This window comes from Orcinus orca, chromosome 18 (assembly GCF_937001465.1).
Source record: "Orcinus orca chromosome 18, mOrcOrc1.1, whole genome shotgun sequence".
NCBI classification, from domain to species: domain Eukaryota; kingdom Metazoa; phylum Chordata; class Mammalia; order Artiodactyla; family Delphinidae; genus Orcinus; species Orcinus orca.
The window spans coordinates 54,509,797-54,532,503 of NC_064576.1; the positions used below are offsets into that span (position 1 = coordinate 54,509,797).

At 37.0% G+C, this 22,707-nt stretch overlaps 1 protein-coding gene across 4 annotated transcripts in view; it reads left to right on the forward strand.

Annotated features, from left to right (window-relative positions):
- AKAP11 (A-kinase anchoring protein 11) overlaps nt 1-22,707 on the forward strand; it is a 48,314-nt gene that overhangs the window by 21,102 nt on the left and 4,505 nt on the right. For 3 of the 4 annotated variants that reach the window (XR_004485694.2, XM_033436732.2, XM_033436731.2), the window contains 6 exons: nt 816-1,080; nt 1,631-6,134; nt 8,144-8,299; nt 11,363-11,446; nt 12,229-12,275; nt 14,881-15,041. Coding sequence is in view for 3 of the 4 variants with exons in the window: in XM_033436732.2 (XP_033292623.2) it covers nt 816-1,080; nt 1,631-6,134; nt 8,144-8,299; nt 11,363-11,446; nt 12,229-12,275; nt 14,881-15,041 (5,217 nt within the window). In the remaining variant the exon portion in view is untranslated. The remainder of the gene's footprint in view (nt 1-815; nt 1,081-1,630; nt 6,135-8,143; nt 8,300-11,362; nt 11,447-12,228; nt 12,276-14,880; nt 15,042-22,707) is intronic. The other variant, XM_033436734.2, reaches the window with a different exon arrangement.

Genomic DNA, 22,707 nt, shown 5'->3' on the forward strand with positions numbered 1-22,707 from the left:
TGAATTATTAGTATATTTAAAATTTGAATTACTTATTCCTTGAAGTATAAAATACCACTGTGTTCGTTATGAGATTTACAGATAAAAGTAGAACTGCTCTCCTCATTTCCTTAATTATATTTTTCGTTTATATTTACTTTGTTTTATTTGCTAGGATACAAGAGGTGATTAGCTATTTTATCTAATTTCTAGTTTTTTGAGTAAGTCGTTTGTCAATATTTACATTTTAAAAAATAATATGTGTGGAAAAATCTGGCGACTTTTATTTTTAATCAAAGCTATAAACATGATTGTAAATTGAAATACTAGGGAAATTTAGGTAAAAGGAGGGGACGATTCTTTTATGATAGGAGAGAATGTGGTATCGTACTAAAAGCTACAGGAAAATGGGATACAGAAAGACTAAGACCTGGTTCCTGTCCTCAAGCAGTTTACAGTGTAGTTGTTGAACTAGGTGAATGATTAAATAAAAAATCACAGGACTGTACAATAATACAAGAAAACATAATTGTCAAAGGAATGGATAGCAAGTTCTCTAACATTTAAGGAGATAGAATAGGTAGAATTTGAATACCTGGATAAGAGAAAGATGGGAGGAAAAGAGTGAGAAGTATTGTAGAGAAAGAATGAGGAAAAGAATTAAACATTACAAAACTGGGGAGCCTTTCAGGATGCATGTGTTTCTTTTCTTCTTCTTTTTTTTTCTTTAAATGGAATCATGTTATTTCTAGGCTTCATTTCCAGGTAATATGTCTTATAAGTATAATATATTTTGAAATTAAAATTATTCTTTATCATCTTTTATCTTTCCCAAGAGTCATCATCCTGGAATGCTTTGTGTCATGAGAGTGTCATCTACATTACCAAGACTCAGAATTGATTTTCTCTTTAGTCTCCTAAGTAAATATGCTATGGGTATAAGGTACACCCTGGACACGTGTTTGCATCAGAAGTGCCAGCTTGAGGCCACTGATGAAGATGATGACGATACTAACCAGTCAGTATCTTCCATCGAAGATGACTTTGTCACTGCCTTTGAGCACTTAGAGGATGAAGAGGCTTCAAAGCCATATAATGATGGTTTGTTCTTTACTAGATTTATTTCTTGAAATAGAGAATTAAGGTGTAAAGTTCAGGTTTAAAAGTTTTAAGGCAGACTTGTTCAGTTGAAATTTATTTTGAAATTTGATCAAGTTTAAGCATCTAAATCTTTTTTTCTGATTGAGGAATTAATTTCCTTGTGATTTTAAGTTCATTGTTACCTGGTTTTTAGTTTTGTTCTTTCTCTTCTTATTTAGGTAGTACTGTTCAAGTACTGTTTCACTTATTACATTAAGCATTTGGAACATGCCTAAGTTCAAATTTGAGTAGACTTAGCTGGCAGAGTCACCTAAATATTTCTAACATGCGACAGTGTACTAGGCATTCTGTAGACCAGGTATTCCCAGATGTGGGGTAAAATAAAGCATGTACTTGCTTGTAAGTGTGATTTGGGATGAATCTGTTAAACAACATAGTGTAGAAGACACAGTACAAACAAATATCTCATGCTTCAAGTCTACTTATTCCATTGATTTACATTAATTAAAAAATTCTGTTCAAGAATAATCATTTTATTCTTTTCCTGTAGGAATAAACATTACTGCACTAAGGAGCCAGTGTGATGCTGCTTCACAGACTATTTCTGGTCACCGTTTAGAAACCCATGATTTCAGGGTTCTGGTTGGCTCTGGGTGGCAGAAGTCATTGGCTAAACCTTCTGCTTCATTAATAAGTATTCTGGGACATAAAGAACTGCCTTCTGTGAAAGCTTCAGTCACGACATCAATTTCTGAGCCTTGGGTCCAAAGGAGTTTCTATAGGTCCTCTGCTGCTTCAGATAAAGATAGTGATGCTGATGTGCAGAAACAGTTGTTCTCTTCTTCTCCTGCCTACTCGTCTGAATCTGAATGCTCAAGTCCAAGTCCTGTTATTTTCTTGGATGAAGAGGGATATCAAAAAAGTTTAAAAGCAAAACTTGAGTTACCTAAAATTCCTGTGATGAAGGATGATATTGAGGATTCAGACTCAGAAGTAAGTGAGTTTTTCGATAGTTTTGATCAGTTTGATGAACTAGAACAGACTTTGGAGTCTGCTTGTCCATTTCTAAAAGATCCTGCCATAGGGAAGCTGTCACACAAAAAAGGGCACAAACATGAAAAATTGTGTTCTGTAACCACTACTATGAATCCTCAGAAATTCAAGTTTGATCGTCCAGCTCTCCCAGCTAATGTTAAGAAGCCAACTCCTCGTAAACCAGAATCCCCTTACAGTCACCTGTGTGATGCTCCAGATTCTCCCCGCCCAGTGAAGGCATCAGGGGAAGACAGTGGTTTGTTTAGCCCTATTCGATCCTCTGCTTTCAGTCCTCTTGGAGGCTGTACCCCTGCTGAATGTTTTTGCCAAACAGATATTGGTGAAGACAGGATTCATGAAAATCATGATTCTGTTTATTATACCTATGAAGATTATGCAGATAGCCTTTCATGTGACGTACTGGGCTCGGTTCTTTATACCCAACATACAAATGCAACATCCAACATTAATAGTATTAAAAAGGGAGAAAATAAAATGGTAGCTCTTAAGTGTGGAAGCCTTGATCAAAAAAGTAAATCCAAAAATAAATCCTCAGTGATTAAGGATAGCATTCAGAAGTTTGCAGCAGATCTTGTGGAGAAAAGTTTTGGCAGTGCATTTAAAGACTTACAGAAAGGAGTCTTTTCATGTACCAATGCTTTGTGCCAATTAGCCATGAAATTGACATCATCCGTTTTTCAGATGGCATTTAATGAACTGAGAAGGCAGCGTGCATTTTCGTTGAAAGAACGTGCCATTAGTGGTCTGGCTAACTTTTTGGTGAGTGAAGCTTTTGCAAATGCTCTAAAAGATTTACAGTATGTAAAGAAGCAGATCTTCACAAACACTGTTGCTAGGTTTGCTGCAGATCTTGCTGAAGAACTTGTTTTTGAAGGCATCATGGAAGTGTGTCAGTTTTCATATCCTCCAACACCTGCATCTCCACAGCGTCGGTCATTTGACTATGAAGACAAAGTAGTGAAGTCCTATGCAAAAGATTTGTCTGAATCTGTAATACAGGAAGCGTTCATTGAGCTGTCTCAAGTTGACGTGACCTTCACAACAAAGGCAGCAGTCAGTGTTTCCACAGATAACATTAAGTATGTGAGTGCAGAAAATGTAGTGCCACCGACACAGACTTCTACATTTTCCCCTACTTTTAATGGTCAAACAATTATGGTGACAAAACCAATACAGGAATACACAGTACAACAGGCCTTGTTTTGTACTTCTGGAGTTGTTACTTCTATACCAGTGCCCTTGGCAGGAGGTGCCCTTCTCCCATATCATATTTCATCTAATATGTATCAGGCAAAGTCTCATCCATCATCTGATGATAGTAGTTTGAATGGTGGTTCTACCCAAGCAGGGGTTGCCACAAAAAACAAAGAAGAGGAGGTAGCTTGTCTCAGGAATATTTGTTTACCTTCAGAACACCATCCGGGTAACCAGAATGATGTTAAGCCAACTAATGATGATATTGAAATGGAAAGCTCTTCAAAAGTAACAAGTGATCCTGTGATTATTAGCAATTTTTCTGTGGCAGTGGTGCATGCAATAGTAAATGAAACTTTAGATTCAGTGGCGTCATTCAAAGTTACAAAAACAATGGATAAACACAAAGATTGTTTAACTAAAACAGTAAAGGGAAAAACCCCTCCTTTTCACTGTGATCAAGCGACACTGCAACAGAGTGAGGCTAGCAAGAAGGACATGTTTGCTGACCGATTATCTAAATCTGTTGTTAAACATTCCATAGACAAAAGCAAATCAGTGATCCCAAATGCAGATAAAACTGTACTCCACAAGGAAGACTTGCCTGTTCCTGGAGAGGAGTCACGGTTGACCTCGGAAAAGTTCCCCAAGTTTCTTGACGCTCAAGATCATTTAACTCACTGTTCACTTTCAGAAAGAAAGGCTTGTGTTCTGGAATGTAAAGGTTATATGGCTCATGGATTTTCTTTAGAGACACTACCACCTTGTCCAACTGCAGCAGGTCAGAAACCCGATTTGAAGGAAATTGCTAAGGACAGATCCGTGAAAAAGCATAGTTTGAATGATACAGCACTTGAGCCCTTGCCTTTGGGGCAGGAGAACCCTTTTGCCCATTCACATAGTTTCTCATCCCCAGTGCTCACATGTGCAGATGGTTTGCACGTGGAAGATAAACAGAAAATCAGAGACGGGAATGTGATACCTGATACTCCTCCATCAACTCCTCTAGTCCCATCCCAGGCTGCTTCTGAATGGGATATCAAGAAGTTAACCAAAAAGCTCAAGGGGGAATTAGCAAAAGAATTTGCACCTGCCACACCACCTTCTACACCTCACAACTCGTCTGTTGGCAGTTTGTCTGAAAATGAACAAAATACTATAGAAAAAGAAGAGTTCATGTTGAAACTCATGCGATCTCTCTCAGAAGAAGTTGAAAGTAGTGAAGATGAAGAGCAGCCAGAAGTGGACGTGAAGTCAGAGCCCTCAGGGAAGAAAGTGCAGTTTGCAGATGCGTTAGCAATACACATCATTTCTCTTGCAACCGAGCTGGCAGCTTCCCACTTGGATAATAAAATAATTCAAGAACCCAAGGTTAAAAGCCCTTGCTTAAATGTGCAAAGTCAAAGAAGCGTATCACCTACTTTTTTAAATTGCTTAGATGAAAACTTACAAACATTATGCAATTTTGCAGGTGATATGGCAGCGGAAGTCATTACAGAAGCTGAAAGAATAGCAAAAGTTAGAAGTTGTATGCTTTTCAGGCAGAAGAGGAACAGTTATGTTGATAGTGACCAAGATTATAGATCAGAAGAGAAGACGGATATAGAGGCTGTAGCACACCCAGAAGAAGTAGATTCGTTTATTCTTTCATTACCACCAAGTTCTTGTCTGTCAGGTCTGACATACAAGTATCCCAGCTGCGAAAGTGTGACAGATGAGTACGCAGGTCACGTTATCCAAATACTAAAACAGGAAGGTGGTGATAGTGAGTTAATAATGGACCAATATGCCAATAGACTTGCTTATCGGTCTGTTAAGTCAGGATTACAAGAAGCATCTAAGACAGCCAAAATGAAGCGCAACTCAAAAATGTTCCCTGTGCAGAGCTCACAGGTGAAAACCAATGATGAACTGTTACTCTTCTTAAGTAAAGAACACCAGCAAGGAGTAGATAAAAAAAGACAAAGTAAAATAAGTGGAGGTTACCTGCATAAAAACCCGACTTGTGAATGGACACGGGATACGTGCAGAAATGAGTGCTTGGAACTGTATAGTTTTTCAGCCTCTCTCGCTCACAACATTACAAGAGATGTTAAAAGAGAGCTGACGGCATCTACAGTTGGCTTGCCAAAATCCTTAACAGATTCTTGCCTTTATGAAAAAAATGGTTGCGACGAAGATGCCGAGTCTCACTTCGAGCCAGAATTTCCCGCGTCTCTTCAGCCTTCCTCACCAAATCACAGATTTTCCCACAGCACCGGCAGCTTGAGTGGGCGTGGTTATGGAGAGACTGTTGTTCCAGCTGTAGAACAGTACGCTAGCAAAGTAGTGGATGACGCTTTAGAGCTGAGTTCAGGATCTGCAGTCTTCCACGTGTCTGAGACCACAAAAGCGGCCGATAGGGTCACTTATGCAGAAAAGTTGTCGCCTCTGGTAAGTCAGACTTGCAGGTATTGTGACGGGAAAGAGCTCCATGACTGCACTGGAAATTCATGTCCACACTTTCCCAGACCAGATTCACTTGCTGGTAGTAAGCCAGTTTCTAATTCAAAATTTAGCAATGTCTACCAGAAATCTAGGGTTTTTCGTCTCGATGTCCCTCAAATTCACATTGATCTTGATAAGAAGACAGTGCTTGCTGAGAAGATAGTTGCGGAAGCGATTGAAAAGGCAGAGAGAGAGCTGAGCAGTACCAGTTTGGCAGCTGAGAGTGGGATCGGACAGGACGGTGTCATCTTTGCTGAAAGCCTCACTACTGAGATAATGACGTCGGCGATGAGGAATGTTGGTCAGGCTGTTAGCAGGTAAGCTTCCGATTTCTTTCGGGTCTTGAGATGAAGGGAAAAGTTAACTTGATCATTTGTGTCTTAGGTCCTGTTCAGCAAGATATGATTATTTTTAATCCTAAATTAACAAAAAATATTCCCTATTACATTTGTGTATCGTTTTATAGCCTGCCTGTTACTTTCATAGACACTGTCTCATTATCCCACAACAGCCCTTTGAGGGAAGGAAGGTATGAACCGTTTACTGAGCTGGAAGGTGTGGCTTAGCGTGGATAATCACCTTGTGCCCAAGTTTACAAAGCTGTGAAGTAGGTAAAGCTGAATCAAAGAAGCAGCTGGAGAATTTTGTACAGCAAATATTGAGCATCACCATGTTAATGTACTACTGTGAGATTAAATTTTTATTTCTGTTCACAAAGGTAAGTTTTCTTAAAAAGAGTGCTCCGAAGAAAGCAAAAATTCTCCAGATACTTCCACCCCTGCCATCACTCCTCTTGGTAGGCCACCATCTAAGGGGACAGTTCTTTCTGATGGTCCTGCAGTGTTCTGCATTTCAGTAACCGTGTCTTGTGCTCAGCGATACTAACGCCTTAGTTAAAATATTTACTTTTAACCTTCTTTCTCCTGGGAAAACATCAGGACCATCTTGTGTTATTAGTTTGAAGGATTATTTTTGTTAGTCTCACAGAAAGAGAACATTTCTTGAGGAGGAATTTAATTAAGCCACACGATAATGCCGGATGTTTTAGTAGCTTCTGTCAAAGCCATGACAAGCACTGCCTCTTTTCTTGGTCATCTTAAAATAGGGAGATGCAGGGAGTTAGTGCTGGGGGTGGCAGTGGGCAGCAGCCGGTGGGGTGCGGTGCAGTTTTCAGTAGGTAGCAGGGAAGCTGCTCTGACATAGTAACATTTGAGCAAAGAGCCAAAGGTGGAGAGAGAATAAGGTAAGTGGGAATCAGGCGGAACAGGGTTCCAGGCAAAGGAGTGGGACTGTGCATGTTGGGGAAACAGCAGAGAAGCTTGTGTGGCTAAAGCAAGGGAGCCAGGGAGAGGAGGAGACCAGTGGAGGTTATGAGAGGTTGTCACACCTGATGTATGTTATAAGGATTTGGACCCTTATTTTGATTGACGAGAAGCCACTAGAAGATTTTGACCAGAAGACCAGCATTTTCCCTCTTCATGTTTAAAAATGTGGGGCAAGATAGGGGTATGGGGTTAAGAGATACCAACTACTATGTGTAAAATAAGCAACAGGGATAAATTGTACAGCACAGGGAAACAAATATAGCCATTATTTTGTAAAAGCTTTCAATGGAGTGTAATCTATGAAAATATTGAATCACTGTGTTGTACACCTGAAACTAATTTAATATTGTAAATCAACTATACTTCAATAAAAAATTAAAATATCACTTTAAACTGTTACTCCAGAATAAAATGTAGAAGGGACAAATACAGTAATTGAACAGTGACTGACATTCCTTGTGAAGATGGGCTAAAAATAGAAATGTCTTTTCATTGAGAAAAAATGAGAGAGGTTATGATCCAAGTTCAAAATCTTGAAGAGATTTGGCTAGTTTGATTATAGGCTTGACAGTACTAGAATTTCTTGGACTACTTTTTTTTTGTTCTTAAGCCAGAAAAGGGGTAATTTTTGGTACAAATAAAATACTGTCTTACAAAAACTTAGGAACTTGTGCTCCTTCATAGAGGTCCCAGTTGAAAATATGAACTGCTTTAAAGAGAATTTAAATAAATGGTGTGCTTGGGATGGATCCATAATAGATGAACAAGATGAGTTAGGGATGTTGTGTAGGTGCCTCAGCTAACTTTGAAGTTAGTATGCTCTCCTGCCGAGTGTCTTTATTAGCAGACACAAACCAAGGGTTAGATGGACCACTGGTCTAGCTCCTGAATATCACTTCTTGTTTTTGTCATCTTTATCATCCAATGGATAGTCCTATAATTCAGAATCTGATGCTTTTGGACTTTATTTCTTTCTTCCTTACTTTTTTTTTTTTTTCCAGTCCAAAAGAAATAGAAGACTTTCAGTCAGCTGAGTCTTTTGGTAGCCAGCAGATGAATCTCAGTATTGGTGATGACAGCACTGGTAGCTGGTCCAATTTAAGTTTTGAAGATGAACACCAGGATGAAAGCAGTAGTTTTCATCATCTAAGTGAAAGGTGACTATGATTTTGCATGTAATTACATAGTTCAGGTACTCAGACCTCAGAAGTAAGCTATACATTTACATTGAGTTTGATTTTAAAACTCTGAATTTGAAAATCTGTTATTTTCAAAGTGTATTTTATTGCTGACAATATATTTCTAATGGTTTTGACATTTATTAAATACAATAACTAGCTGAGCTAATTTTCTTTGAATGTGCCAATAGTTGATTTGAAAAATACTTCATACATTTGATTCTATACCCTTTAAGCTTTACTTGGACTTCTCATGAATTTTTGAGGAAAAAATTTTCTTTCTCACTTTAAAGAGGATACTTTTTTTTTTTCTCTAAAGGATAGGAAAAAGAACAGTTATCTGTAAAAGGCATCGAAATGGCCCTGTAATTTTCTTGACATGAAAGTAGTATCTTTTGGGGGGAAGGATTCCTTACTTGTCCTTTCAGGAACACTGTAACTTGAGCAATTTATACTTGAATGACTGAAAATACATAAACTCATTACAAAAACATGGTTTTGTACAGTAAAAGTCACTTCATATATCATTTTCTCAGTTAACTTTGTTCATTAAAATAGTTTTGGAATATTTTATTAATTATAACAGTCGTTTCTTATATTCTTAACTCTGTAAAGGCCTAAATGGCTTTTCACCTGTTAGAACAGCAGAGAAGCTGCTTAACTCTGTTAAGGCCTAAACGGCTTTTCACCTGTTAGAACACATCATCTCAGAGTATTTTGTTTGATGCTTGGATTAACCAGTAAATATTAATATTTTTTAAAGTATCTGTTTTGTCATAATTTCTTAAAATGTGACGTAAACCACCAGTATTTTACAAAATCTAAATCCAAAAAGGCAGTCTTTAAAACTGGTAGCAGGAAGTGGGGGTAATGTCACAGATCATCATTTGGCCCTTCCCATAACTTTAGAGTAGAATATTAAACACTTAAATTCTTCTCTCATCTTTGAGAAGCAGGCTTCTAGAATTTCAGTTGGGGGTTAACATTGTTGCTCACAGAATCCTGGTGTTAAAGTGGGAGAACAAGGGTTAGAGGCTAGTGGCATTAAGAGGACTGTAGCTGGTTGAATGACTTGATATGGAATGTTATCTAATTTGATGAAAAGAGGGAGGCGCCTACCAAGGTCTGTCCTTGGTTCTTCCCCGTCAGCATTATTTTATTAGTGGTGTAGAACACTTAGTATTTGTGAGTGACTCAAAACAAAGATGAAAAGGTAGTCCCATTAACAGAACCAAGGTTCAAAAAGACCAAATCAGGCTGAGGCTAAACTAATAATGTTTAACCTAGGTAAATGCATTTAGGTTCAGAAAATTAATTATTTGAATTCAGGACGGGGAAAACCTGACTTGATAGCCTTTTGTCAGAAAAACACCTGTGGTTTTAATTGACTATAGAATTAATAAGAACTAATGATGCTGTGTGGCCTTAAGGTTCAGGCACAAAGAAAAACTTAGTGGGGCTCATCCAGGGTTGGTGGTGTGCTCGCCTCCCAGAGATTAAGATTCCCTGGGTCATTGGAGGGTCCCAAGATTCTGTAGGCTTGATAAATCCCTCAGAGTATTTTAAAGCAAGTGATTTAGAGACCGCACTTAAGATACATGGCTTTAGTGTGGAAATGGGTAAGAATTTTAATTTTGTAATTTTTTCCTGTGCTTAGATAATCATTCTATTGATAGAAGTAAATATGGTGTTTGAGATCATTAATTTTCTCTTTCTCTTCGGCTCACAGCTGTCTATCCATTCTGTATTTCCATATTTTCTCATTTTTGGTTTGTCTGGGAACAGACTACATGGGCAAAAACTCTGGTTGGTTTAATGGTTTTATAATAGATCTATATTTGTTGGAACATAATGTCGAAAAGACACTGATCAGTTTTAACTTTTATTCTGTAATGCATTATGGTTTGTGACAATGTGATAGTGCTAGAGTTAATATGGATATGTTAATTATTGAGATGGCCTGGAAAGTATTTAGAATTTTAAATCGTCATTCCCTTTTTCGGTAACCTTGTCAACATTTACTGACGCATGAAAGATGATTTTATGTTAATTCATTTTTTAGAACCAAAATTTTGGTTTGTGTGACTATTAATTTTTATAATTGTCTAGCCTAATATGGGAAAATATAGCTGCTTATCACTGCAAACTAATGTGTGCTTACTAATTATTTTAATGATTAGAATTTTTTTAAATTGCATGTTTAGATTTTAATCTGAAGAACTGAATTTAGTTTTGTTTCTGAACGCAGTTGCTTTTTGTGTTGTAGCGCTTTGCCGCACTTGTAGAATGTAGTTGCTTTCTTCTTTTGATTAGGCAGCGTGAGAAGGTATCTGTGTGGCGTCAGTGACTGGCTGATCAGACAGGTGTAATGCTTGATTAGACCTTGGTTATTCAATATTCTGAAGAAAATGTATATTATTTGCCACCTACTGAATTATACATAATTAATGAAATGAAGGTAATTGACATAATAAGAGTATTTTAAAATCAGAAGACAGCTTTTCTCCCAGTAGTTAGAAAAGGTCTATTTGGGACTGTGTTTTGGTGTCTGCCATCCCATCCCTTTCCCCATCCTCCACCACCACCCTGGCCCATCACTGTTTGCACTATCTAAAGACTTGAGAGAATGTTAACCTGTGGTTTTTTTGTTTTTAAACTTTATCCAAACTGAAGAGCATTGGCTTTCTACAAATTATATCCTAAGCTTTGCCATAGACAGTAAGTTTCATTGTGAAACTTCTCAGTTCATGCATTCATTTACTGTCCTAAAAGTCATTGTCTTAATCTGTAAAATAAATACGCATTTAGAATAATTTTCGTGAACTTTTGAGGACAAGTAAGAAAACTCCCAAATCTCTGAAGCTGTCAAATACCTTGTACAGTAGCAGCGATGGTCTTTACGTAACTGCACAGATGCTGCACCCACTGTGGCAGCTTCAGAACATCCGCTGTTACCACTGACGCATGCTGTTCCAAGGAAAACCAAGGTCGTCTTTACCATTCATTTGCTAGTTCAGCTGTGTTCTTTTCTTCCTCTGGCAGTAATGGTAACAGCAGTAGCTGGAGCAGTCTTGCTTTAGAAGGAGATTTGTATGAGGACAATTTATCCTTTCCAACATCAGACAGGTTGGTCCAGTCCAGAAACCTAAACACTGATGAGTCTTTCACCACTAATGCATGAAGTCATATTCTTTAAAAAATGTGGGTTACAGTGCCAATGTGTATCAACCTGCTTTTCTCCTATATTTTGACATGATTCTGCTTGATAAATTTACATCTAATGAAAAAATTCAACTATGCTAAGATGTGACTGACGTCTAATTGCAAAATGTGTTAATTCTATGCATGTGTTGCACTGCTTGCTATTTTTCATTCTACCAATTACTGTTTCATTAAAAAGAGCTTGCTTCCTACAGGATTTCTGTTGTTTTGTTTTGGTTTTTTGTTTCTGTTTTATTTATAAGAGAGGTATAGAAAAAAATGAGTTTTTACTATGTTAAAAAAATACACAAATGGCATCAGCAGAAGCATTAATAAATAATTATTCATGACATTCTGCAATATTCAGATGCTGTGTTATCTAAAACCAAATTAGAATATTTGGCTTTAAATTATTTTAAATTAAATTTTATTATGTAATTACTTGACGCTGTATAGATATCATGGTCAGGTAGAACTTCTCAGTTATTGATAACTTACCTTTAGGCATCATTTGCAATTGAGATTTTAACATGAAATGGTGTGAGAAGCAAAGCTTCCTTTTTATCGTCATTTCTCCCCTTTTTAAATATCATATGTCATATTGTATCATTCATTTTTTTACCACGTTTTAAGAATTTGCTTTAGTACCATTATTAATTAAAGCTTTTTTTTTTTTTTTAACTGCTTCTGCTACTTCATTCGATAAGTGATGGGCCAGATGATAAAGATGAAGAGCATGAGGATGATGTAGAAGGTAACTAACTGACAATTTTTTTTTCAAGTTTTTTGCATGTTTTTTTATAAGGTTCTTTAGAAAAGTCTTTAATGTTTGTGTTTGTACATTTTCATCAGAGAGGCGCTGGGTTGTTACAAATCAGGGTTTTTACATTACAAACCAGGGTATTCTTTTTTGTTTTGTTTTGTTTAAATTCATTGATTTATTTGCTATAAGATTTTACTAGACTTGGAATATTAAGCAATACAGACATACAAAAATAAAAGACATTTATAATAACCTATATGAAGTCAGATTAAATGGGAAATACTAACTGAAGACTTCTAATAATAACTGAGAAAAAAATCATTTTACATTTCACAATGGTATTTTTCCCCTTCCCTTTTGGTTATTAATGTCTTTTGGGATCCCTTCAATACAATATTATTCATTTAAACTATTCAATGTAACTTGAAATAATATTTGTTGGAACAAACTTTGATTTATTTTTAAACTGTTTTCCATTAAAATTACAAAAGTTTGTAACTAGAGTAGACCCAAGAGAAGTTCTTGTCCAAATTTCTTATTGTACAGATAATAAAATAAAGGAATTGAAAGATGAAGAAATATTCCAAATCAAGGTATTCTTGACTAATCTAACCAGTGTCAGATCCTTTGCTGAGCAGTTTGTGTTATTTGATTGCTAAACTAAGGAAGTACTCATCAGTGTAAAGACCGAACTACTTTAAAAGAATTATTCAATTATTTGAGAGAGAAATTCATGATAATCTCTTCATATAATTATCTTTTTCAAAATATAAAATTCTTACATTATGAGATATAATTTATTATATCACATGTCAGTTTGTTTTGCTGTCAACCTTACATAAATCAAGAAGTAAAAATAAAAAAGATATTTTAAAATCGATTCTTCCTTCCCTCAATTCCAGTCTTACACTCACACATATATTTGAAGAAAATATTCGTTTCTTCCTTTGATGAACATGGTTCCAAAGATATAAATACTAGATACCATTGGTCACAGGCTGTTCAGTATTTTTTTTGTAACTAGGAATAAACTGGGAGGTTAATTATATGTAGATATGTCATTACTCAGCTTTAGAGATTATAGTCATCTCTCATTATATAGAAAATTGTAGCTAACTTTCAAATTTGTTAAATTAGAAATTGGTAACTTAGATGGATTGATGTATATTTATAAATGATTCAAAATTATGGAAATCCTAAGGCAACAAACTTCATTTTTTTGGTTATTGTTTGTAATTGCAGGATGTCAGTTCTTTCACTTTTCGCTAGGGTTGAGTAACCTCTCCAAAGACAAGTCACTCTTAGGCCAGGCAACCAGGAACCCTGAACTGAGAAGTCCAGTGGTACAGAAAACACTTCAACCCCATGACCTCTGCAGAATTTACAGAATGGCCCAAAGACTGTGTCTGGTACCGTCGTCTACCAGACCCATTTTTGACTGAAAGTCAGAGGGGAGAGAGGAGGGAAATGATAATACATTTATGCTAAGAGAATAGTGTGGACCAATTTTTTTTAAATGAAAAGCTTTAGGGGTCAATACGAATCCTAAAAATGATTGGTAGTGGTCTAGAATGCCCTGCAAACTGTAAAAAAAAGAATCAGGGACATTCACCAACAAATGTCCATTACTGTTGCAAATTGGTGCCATGTCTGCCAGCATGCCCCGCTGCTGGCCTCTTGTGTGGGAGGCCCACCACTAAGCAGCAGTGTTAAACGCACGATACTGGTCCATGGGCATTAGTTTTATAGTCAACAGGGATTCATCTTCTTTATGTTGAAATCATAATTTTCATTAAAAAATAAACTTGAGAACAGTGTCTTACTTATAATAGGGGTGTATCAGAAAATTCCCTGGTTTAGCTTTTGGGAGGTAAGTGGTTGCATATGACTTTTTTTTTTTTTTTTTTTTTTTTTTTTTTGGTATTTTGCCTAAAGAGTGAAGTGATTAAGAGCGTGGAGCCAGACCGCCTGTGTTTATTTCCTGGCTCAGCCATTTCTGGCTGTGAGACTCCGGATCTCTCTCTGCCTCAGATTCCTCACCTGTAAAATGAGATGATAGCAGTTGCCTCCTCACAGGGTGCTTGTGAGGATTAAAGGAGTTTGTATATGTAAAGAGATTAAAACAATACTTAGGATGTAATATGTGCAATACAGGTGTTCACTGCTGCTGCTATTTCTCTTAGTTCAGAAAGCTTTCTTAAAGTCCATTTAATATATTTATTTGAGGTTTTTATTTGTGTTTTATTTATATTTTGATTGTAGCATTTTAGTTTTTTTTTTTTTTTCAGCTTTACCTATAGATTATATTTTGACACAAATTATGGTATTCGTGAATTGGCTCTTGAATTCAATACCTCAGAATAGAGTTTTGGCATCTGTCACAAATGATCAAAGCTGTTCCTTTGTTTTAGCATTATTTTGCATTTTCAAAGTAATGCTTTAGTTGATGTTATGGTACAATTAAGAAAAGATGAATTTTTTTCCAGAATTCCTTGGAATCTTAACAAATGGAAAATGCGTATATGTCCTTGGAAAGCAGAGCGCTGAGAGTTGAATTGATGAGTTTCACTTCATATCGTTTCAATTTAAATATTAGGTTCAGAGCAAGATGGAAATACTCTGCTAATTACGAATGTTGACACGGAGCCATGCACAGTAGACCCCCAGCTAAGGATTATTCTTCAGTGGCTCGTTGCCTCTGAGGCCGAAGTTGCAGAACTTTATTTTCATGACTCTGCAAAGAAGGAGTTTATACAAGTAAGTACCTACATCATAGGGTGGTTGTGAGGACACGGTATATGATGTTCTGTGTCACATGGGTGATAGAAAGTGGGTAAATGCTCAGGTAATAGAGTCCAGTGGTTGGGCTCAGTATCAGCTCTGCCACTCTCTAGCAGTGTAACCTTGGGTAAGTTCACCAGTCTCAGTTTCTTTACCTGTACCGTGGAAATGAGTATAGAATTTACCTTGCAGAGGTTTGTGAGGATTAAGTATAATACTGTAAAAAAAAAAATGCTTAATCTACTGCCTGGCACATCCAAAATTTTCAGTTAGGTGCCTTTAATAAGCATTTCATGAGTTTCCTGTCTTATCAATTGGACGGACCTATGACTTCAGGTCAAATGCACTGGAAATAAGGAAATCAATCATAAAGAACTTGGGGGAAATAAGAGATTTACAAAATTATAGTTATTTCTGGGCAAGTGATAGTGTTTGGAAATAAACCATGGAAAGGGTGAGTCATATGACTTATGGTCTTAACACTCTGTAATGCTTGGGTCACTGATGTAGAACTGAATGAATCAATCCATATTAGAAATAGGGTCTTACTGGCAGCAGAAGTTCTGGGAAGTACTCCTTGGTGTGAGCCCTCCCAGAGAACACCATTAGCCCCACCAAAGAGCCCGAGTAAGCTCCAGTGTTGGGTCGACTCAGGCCAAACAACCAACAGGGAGGGAACCTAGCCCCACCCATCAGCAGACAAGAAGATTAAAGTTTTACTGAGTTCTGCCCACCAGAGCAACAGCCAGCTCTACCCACCACCAGTCCCTCGCATCAGGAAACTTGCACAAGCCTCTTAGATAGCCTCATCCACCAGAGCACAGACAGCAGAAGAACTACAGTCCTGCGGCCTGTGGAACAAAAACCACATTCACAGAAAGATAGACAAGGCAGAGGGCTATGTACCAGATGAAGGAACAAGATAAAACCCCAGAAAAACAACTAAATGAAGTGGAGATAGGCAACCTTCCAGAAAAAGAATTCAGAATAATGGTAGTGAAGATGATCCAGGACCTCAGAAAAAGAATGGAGGCAAAGATCGAGGAGATGCAAGAAATGTTTAACAAAGATCGAGAAGAATTAAAGAACAAACAAACAGAGATGAACAGTACAATAACTGAAGTGAAAACTAACACTAGAAGGAATCAATAGCAGAAGAACTGAGGCAGAAGAACAGGTAAGTGACCTGGAAGACAGAATGGTGGAATTCACTGCTGCGGAGCAGAATAAAGAAAAAAGAATGAAAATAAATGAAGACAGCCTAAGAGACCTCTGGGACAACATTAAATGCAACAAGATTCACATTATAGGGGTCCCAGAAGGAGAAGAGAGAGAGAAAGGACCCGAGAAAATATTTGAAGAGATTATAGTCGAAAACTTCCCTAAGATGGGAAAGGAAATAGCCACCCAAGTCCAGGAAATGCAGAGAATCCCACACAGGATAAACCCAAGGAGAAACACACCAAGACACATAGTCATCAAATTGGCAAAAATTAAAGAAAAATTACTGAACGCAGCAAGGGAAAAATGACAAATAACATACAAGGCAACTCCCATAAGCTTAACAGCTGATTTCTCAGCAGAAACTCTGCAAGCCAGAAGGGAGTGACATGATATACTTAAAAGTGATGAAAGGGAAGAACCTACAACCAAGATTACTCTACCCAGCAAGGATCTCATTCAGATTTGAAGGAGAAATTAAAAGCTTTACAGACAAGCAAAAGCTAAGAGAATTCAACACCACAAAACCAGCTCTACAACAAATGCTAAAGGAACTTCTGTAAGTGGGAAACACAAGAGAAGAAAACAAACCCAAAACAATTAAGAAAATGGTAATAGGAACATACATATCGATAATTACCTTAAACCTGAATGGATTAAGTGCTCTACCCAAAAGACACAGGCTCGCTGAATGGATACAAAAACAAGACCCATATATGTGCTGTCTACAAGAGACCCACTTCAGACCTAGGGACACATACAGACTAAAAGTGCGGGGATGGAAAAAGATATTCCATGCAGATGGAAATCAAAAGAAAGCTGGAGTAGCAATACTCATATCAGATAAAATAGACTTTAAAATAAAGAATGTTACAAGAGACAAGGAAGGACAGGACACTATGTAATGATCAAGGGATCAATCCAAGAAGAAGATATAACACTTATAAATATATATGCACCCAACATAGGGGCACCTCAATACATAAGGCAGCTGCTAACAGCTCTAAAAGAGGAAATCGACAGTAACACAATAATAGTGGGGGACTTTAACACCTCACTTACACCAATGGACAGATCATCCAAACAGAAAATTAATAAGGAAACACAAGCTTTAAATGACACAATAGACCAGATTTAATTGATATTTATAGGACATTCCATCCAAAAACAGCAGATTACACTTTTTTCTCAAATGCGCACAGAACATTCTCCAGGATAGATCACATCTTGGGTCACAAATCAAGCCTCAGTAAATTTAAGAAAATTGAAAGCATATCAAGCATCTTTTCTGACCACAATGCTATGAGATTAGAAATCAATTACAGGGAAAAAAACTGTAAAAAACACAAACACATGGAGGCTAAACAATATGTTACTAAATAACCAAGAAATCACTGAAGAAATCAAAGAGGAAATCAAAAAATACCTGGAGACAAATGACAATGAAAACATGATGATCCAAAACCTATGGGATGCAGCAAAAGCAGTTCTAAGAGGGAAGCTTATAGCTATACAAGCCTACTTCACAAAACAAGAAAAATCTCAAATAAACAATCTAACGTTTCACCCAAAGGAACTAGAGAAAGAAGAACAAACAAAACCCAAAGGTAGCAGAAGGAAAGAACTCATAAAGATCAGAGCAGAAATAAATGAAATAGAAACAAAGAAAATAGTAGTAAAGATCAGTAAAAACTAAAAGCTGGTTCTTTGAGAAGATAGACAAAATTGATACGCCATTAGCCAGACTCATCAAGAAAAACAGGGAGAGAACTCAATAAAATTAGAAACGAAAAAGGAGAAGTTACAACAGACACCGCAGAAATACAAAGCATCCTAAGAGACCGCTACAAGCAACTCTATGCCAATAACATGGACAACCATGAAGAAATGGACAAATTCTTAGAAAGGTATAACCTTCTAAGACTGAACCAGGAAGAACTAGAAAATATGAATAAACCAATCACAAGTAATGAAATTGAAACTGTGATTAAAAATCTTCCAACAAACAAAAGTGCAGGACCTGAAGGCTTCACAGGTGAATTCTATCAAACATTTAGAGAAGAGCTAATACCGATCCTTCTTAAACTCGTCCAAAATACAGCAGAGGGATGAACACTCCCAAACTCATTCTATGAGGCCACCATCACCCCGATACCAAAACCAGACACAGCTACTACAAAAAAAGAAAATTGCAGACCAATATCATTGATGAATAGAGATGCAAAAATCCTCAACAAAATACTAGCGAACAGAATCCAACAATACATTAAAAGGATCATACACCATGATCAAGTGGGATTTATCCCAGGGATGCAAGGATTCTTCAATATATGCAAGTCAGTCAATGTGATACACCATATTAACAAATTGAAGAATAAAAACCATATCATCATCTCAATGCAGATGCAGAAAAAGTTTTTGACAAAATTCAACACCCATTTATGATAAAAACTCTCCAGAAAGTGGGCATAGAGGGAACCTACTTCAACATAATAAAGGCCATATACGACAAACCCACAGCAAACATCATTCTCAATGGTGAAAAACTGAAAGCATTTCCTCTAAGATCAGGAACAAGACAAGGATGTCCACTCTCACCACTCTTATTCAACATACTTTTGGAAGTCCTAGCCACGGCAATCAGGGAAGAAAAAAGGAATACAGATCGGAAAAGAAGAAGTAAAACTGTCACTGTTTGCAGATGATGTGACACTATACATAGAGAATCCTAAACGTGCCACCAGAAAATTAGAGCTAATCAATGAATTTGGTAGAGTTGCAAGATACAAAATTAATGGACAGAAGTCTCTTGCATTCCTATATACTGATGATGAAAAATCTGAAAGAGAAATTAAGGAAACATTTTCATTTACCATTGCAAGACAATAAAATGCCTAGAAATAAACCTACCGAGGGATATAAAAGACCTGTATGCCGAAAACTATAAGACACTGATGAAAGAAAGATGATACCAACAGATGGAGAGATATACCATGTTCTTGGATTGGAAGAATCAATATTTTGAAAATGACTGTACTAACCAAAGCAATCTACAGATTCAATGCAATCCCTATCAAATTACCAATGGTATTTTTTACAGAACTAGAACAACAAATCTTAAAGTTTGTTTGGAGACACAAAAGACCCTGAATAGCCAAAGCAGTCTTGAGGGAAAAAAATGGAGCTGGAGGAATCAGACTCCCTGACTTCAGACTATACTACAAAGCTACAGTAATCAAGACAATATGGTACTGGCCCCAAAACAGAAATATAGATCAACGGAACAGGATAGAAAGCCCAGAGATAAACCCACGCACCTATGGTCAACTAATCTATGACAAAGGAGGCAAAGATATACCATGGAGAAAAGACAGTCTCTTCAATAAGTGATGCTGGGAAAACTGGACAGCTCCATGTAAAAGAATGAAATTAGAACAATCCCTAACACCATACACAAAAATAAACTCAAAATGGATTAGAGACCTAAATGTGAGACTGGGCACTCTAAAACTCTTAGAGGAAAACATAGGAAGAACACTCTTTGACATAAATCACAGCAAGATCCCTTTTGACCCACCTCCTAGAGAAAAGGAAATAAAAACAAAAATAAACAAATGGGACCTAATGAAACTTAAAAGCTTTTGCACAGCAAAGGAAACCATAAACAAGACGAAAAGACAACCCTCAGCATGGGAGAAAATATTTGCAAACGAATCAACGGACAAAGGATTAACCTCCAAAATATATAAACAGCTCATTCAGCTCAATATTAAAAAAACAAACAACCGAATCCAAAAATGGGCAGAAGACCTAAATAGACATTGCTCCAAAGCAGACATACAGATGGCCAAGAAGCACATGAAAAGCTGCTCAGCATCACTAATTATTGGAGAAATGCAAATCAAAACTATAATGAGGTGTCACCTCACACCAGTTAGAATAGGCAGCATCAGAAAATCTACAAACAACAAATGCTGGAGAGGGTCTGGAGAAAAGGGAACCCTCTTGCACTGTTGGTGGGAGTGTAAATTGATACAGCCACTGTGGAGAATAGTATGGAGGTTCCTTAAAGAACTAAAAATAGTATTACCATACGACCCAGCAATCCCACTACTGGGCACATACCCAGAGAAAACCATAATTCGGAAAGACACATGCACCCCATTGTTCATTGTAGCACTATTTACAATAGCCAGGTCATGGAAGCAACCTAAATGCCCATCGACAGACGAATGGATAAAGAAGATGTGGTACATGTATAGAATGGAATATTACTCAGGCATGAAAAGGAACGAAATCAGGTCATTTGTAGTGACGTGGATGGATCTAGAGACCGTCCTACAAAGTCAAGTAAGTCAGAAAGAGAAAAACAAATATCGTATATTAACGCATATATGCAGAACCTAGAAAATGGTACAGATGAACCGGTTTACAGGGCAGAAATTGAGACACAGATGTAGAGAACAAATGTGTGGACACCAAGCAGGGAAAGCGGTGGGGGTGGTGGTGGTGGTGGTGGTGGTGGGATGAATTGGGAGATTGGGATTGATATGTATACACTGATGTGTGTAAAATTGATGGCTAATAAGAAAATTAATTTTTTAAAAAATAAGCATTTCATGTATTCATATGAAAAGATAGAGTTATTCTTTGTATTTAATTGCTTCATAATTGTGCCTAGTAATTAGTGTGTCTCTTCTGTTAATCCAGTTTCATTAGTATGAGAAGCTGGCATAAGCAAAAGCCAATAAACGTTTAAACGTTTAATAAGGGACAGTAGTTTACTTTGAGCATTTAATAGGGTTCTAATAATGGAACATTCAGGTTAGTTGCACTAATAGGATATTTTTATTGATAACTTACTGTGTGCCAAGTACCTTACTTTTTTATATAAATTTATTTATTTATATACTTATTTATTTTTGGCTGTGTTGGGTCTTTGTTGCTGCGCACGGGCTTTCTCTAGTTGCAGCGAGCGGGGGCTACTCTTTGTTGCGGTGCGCAGGCTTCTTGTTGCGGAGCATGGGTTCTAGGCACGTGGGGTCAGTAGTTGTGGCTCACGGGCTCTAGAGCACAGGCTCAGTAGTTGAGGCATATGGGCTTAGTTGTTCCACGGCATGTGGGATCTTCCCAGACCAGGGATCGAACCCATGTCCCCTGCATTGGCAGGTAGATTCTTAATCAGTGTGCCACCAGGGAAGTCCCCAACTACCTTATCAGTCAAGATTTTTAGTTTACAGTCTTAAGGTTTTTGTCCAAGAATTTTCCTTATCAGAACTTTGGTTTAATCTTACTATGTAATATAGAGTAGTCCAAAGAATAACCAATGTAAGATGATCAATAACAACAAAAAAGGAAGAATCACGTTACTTTTGATTCCTGGTTCAGAATTTACAAAGATACTGTTGAAAGAAGTATGTGAAAAAGATATTATGTAAAATCTTTTTTTTGTATTTTGTTGTCTTTATTTATACTTCTTGGATTTTTCTAGTGTAGATTTCTGTTTTGAGGCAGAAGGAGAAAATAAGACAGAAAGGGATGCTCAGGACGTGAATTGTCAAGGAGAAAGAATGGGCAGGGAAAGTATTAGAACTGGCCTTAGGGAGGCAAACATTTTCAAACTGAGGGCTAAGGAAGTCCCTAGGCAGAGCTGAGTGTAATGGTGCTGGGGTAAGGGAACCTCATCCCCACGTAACCTAAGAAAACATTCTTGCAGTTCCTCAAAAAGTTAAACACAGCGTTATCATATGACCCAGCAATTCTACTCCCAGGTATATACCCAAGAGGAATGAAAACATATGTCCATGGCAGTGTTATAATAGGCCAAAAGTGGAAATATCCTAAATGTCCATTAACTGATGAATGGATGAATAAAATGTGGACTGTCCACGCAGTGGAATGTTATCTGTCAATAAAAAGGAATGAAGTAGAGACATGCTGTACCATGGAGGAAACTTGAAATCATTATGCTAAATGAAAGAAGCCAGGTCACAGAAGACCATATATTTTATGATTCCATTAAAATGAAATGGCCAAAATAGGCAAGTCTTATCGACTGAAAGTAGATTAGTGATTGTCTAGAGTTGAGGGGGTTTGGAGGAGTGGGGAGTGATGATTAACAGGTAGGGCTTTTTTTTTGGTGTGATAAAAGTGTCCTAATATTGATTGTGATGATGTTGCATTCAACTCTGTGAATATAATGAAAACCATTGACTGGTATGTTTTAAATGAGTGATTGTATGGTATGTGAATTATATTGCCGTAAAGCTATTTTTAAAAAGGTTAAGCATATTTATATTACAAAAAATTAGTTTTTACAGAACTAAGTAGAAAAAAAGTGAGTGAAGACATGTTCTGATTGGTGGTGATAGTTTATTTAAACGTGCATTTATTTACTTAAAAAAATTGGGCTATAATTGAT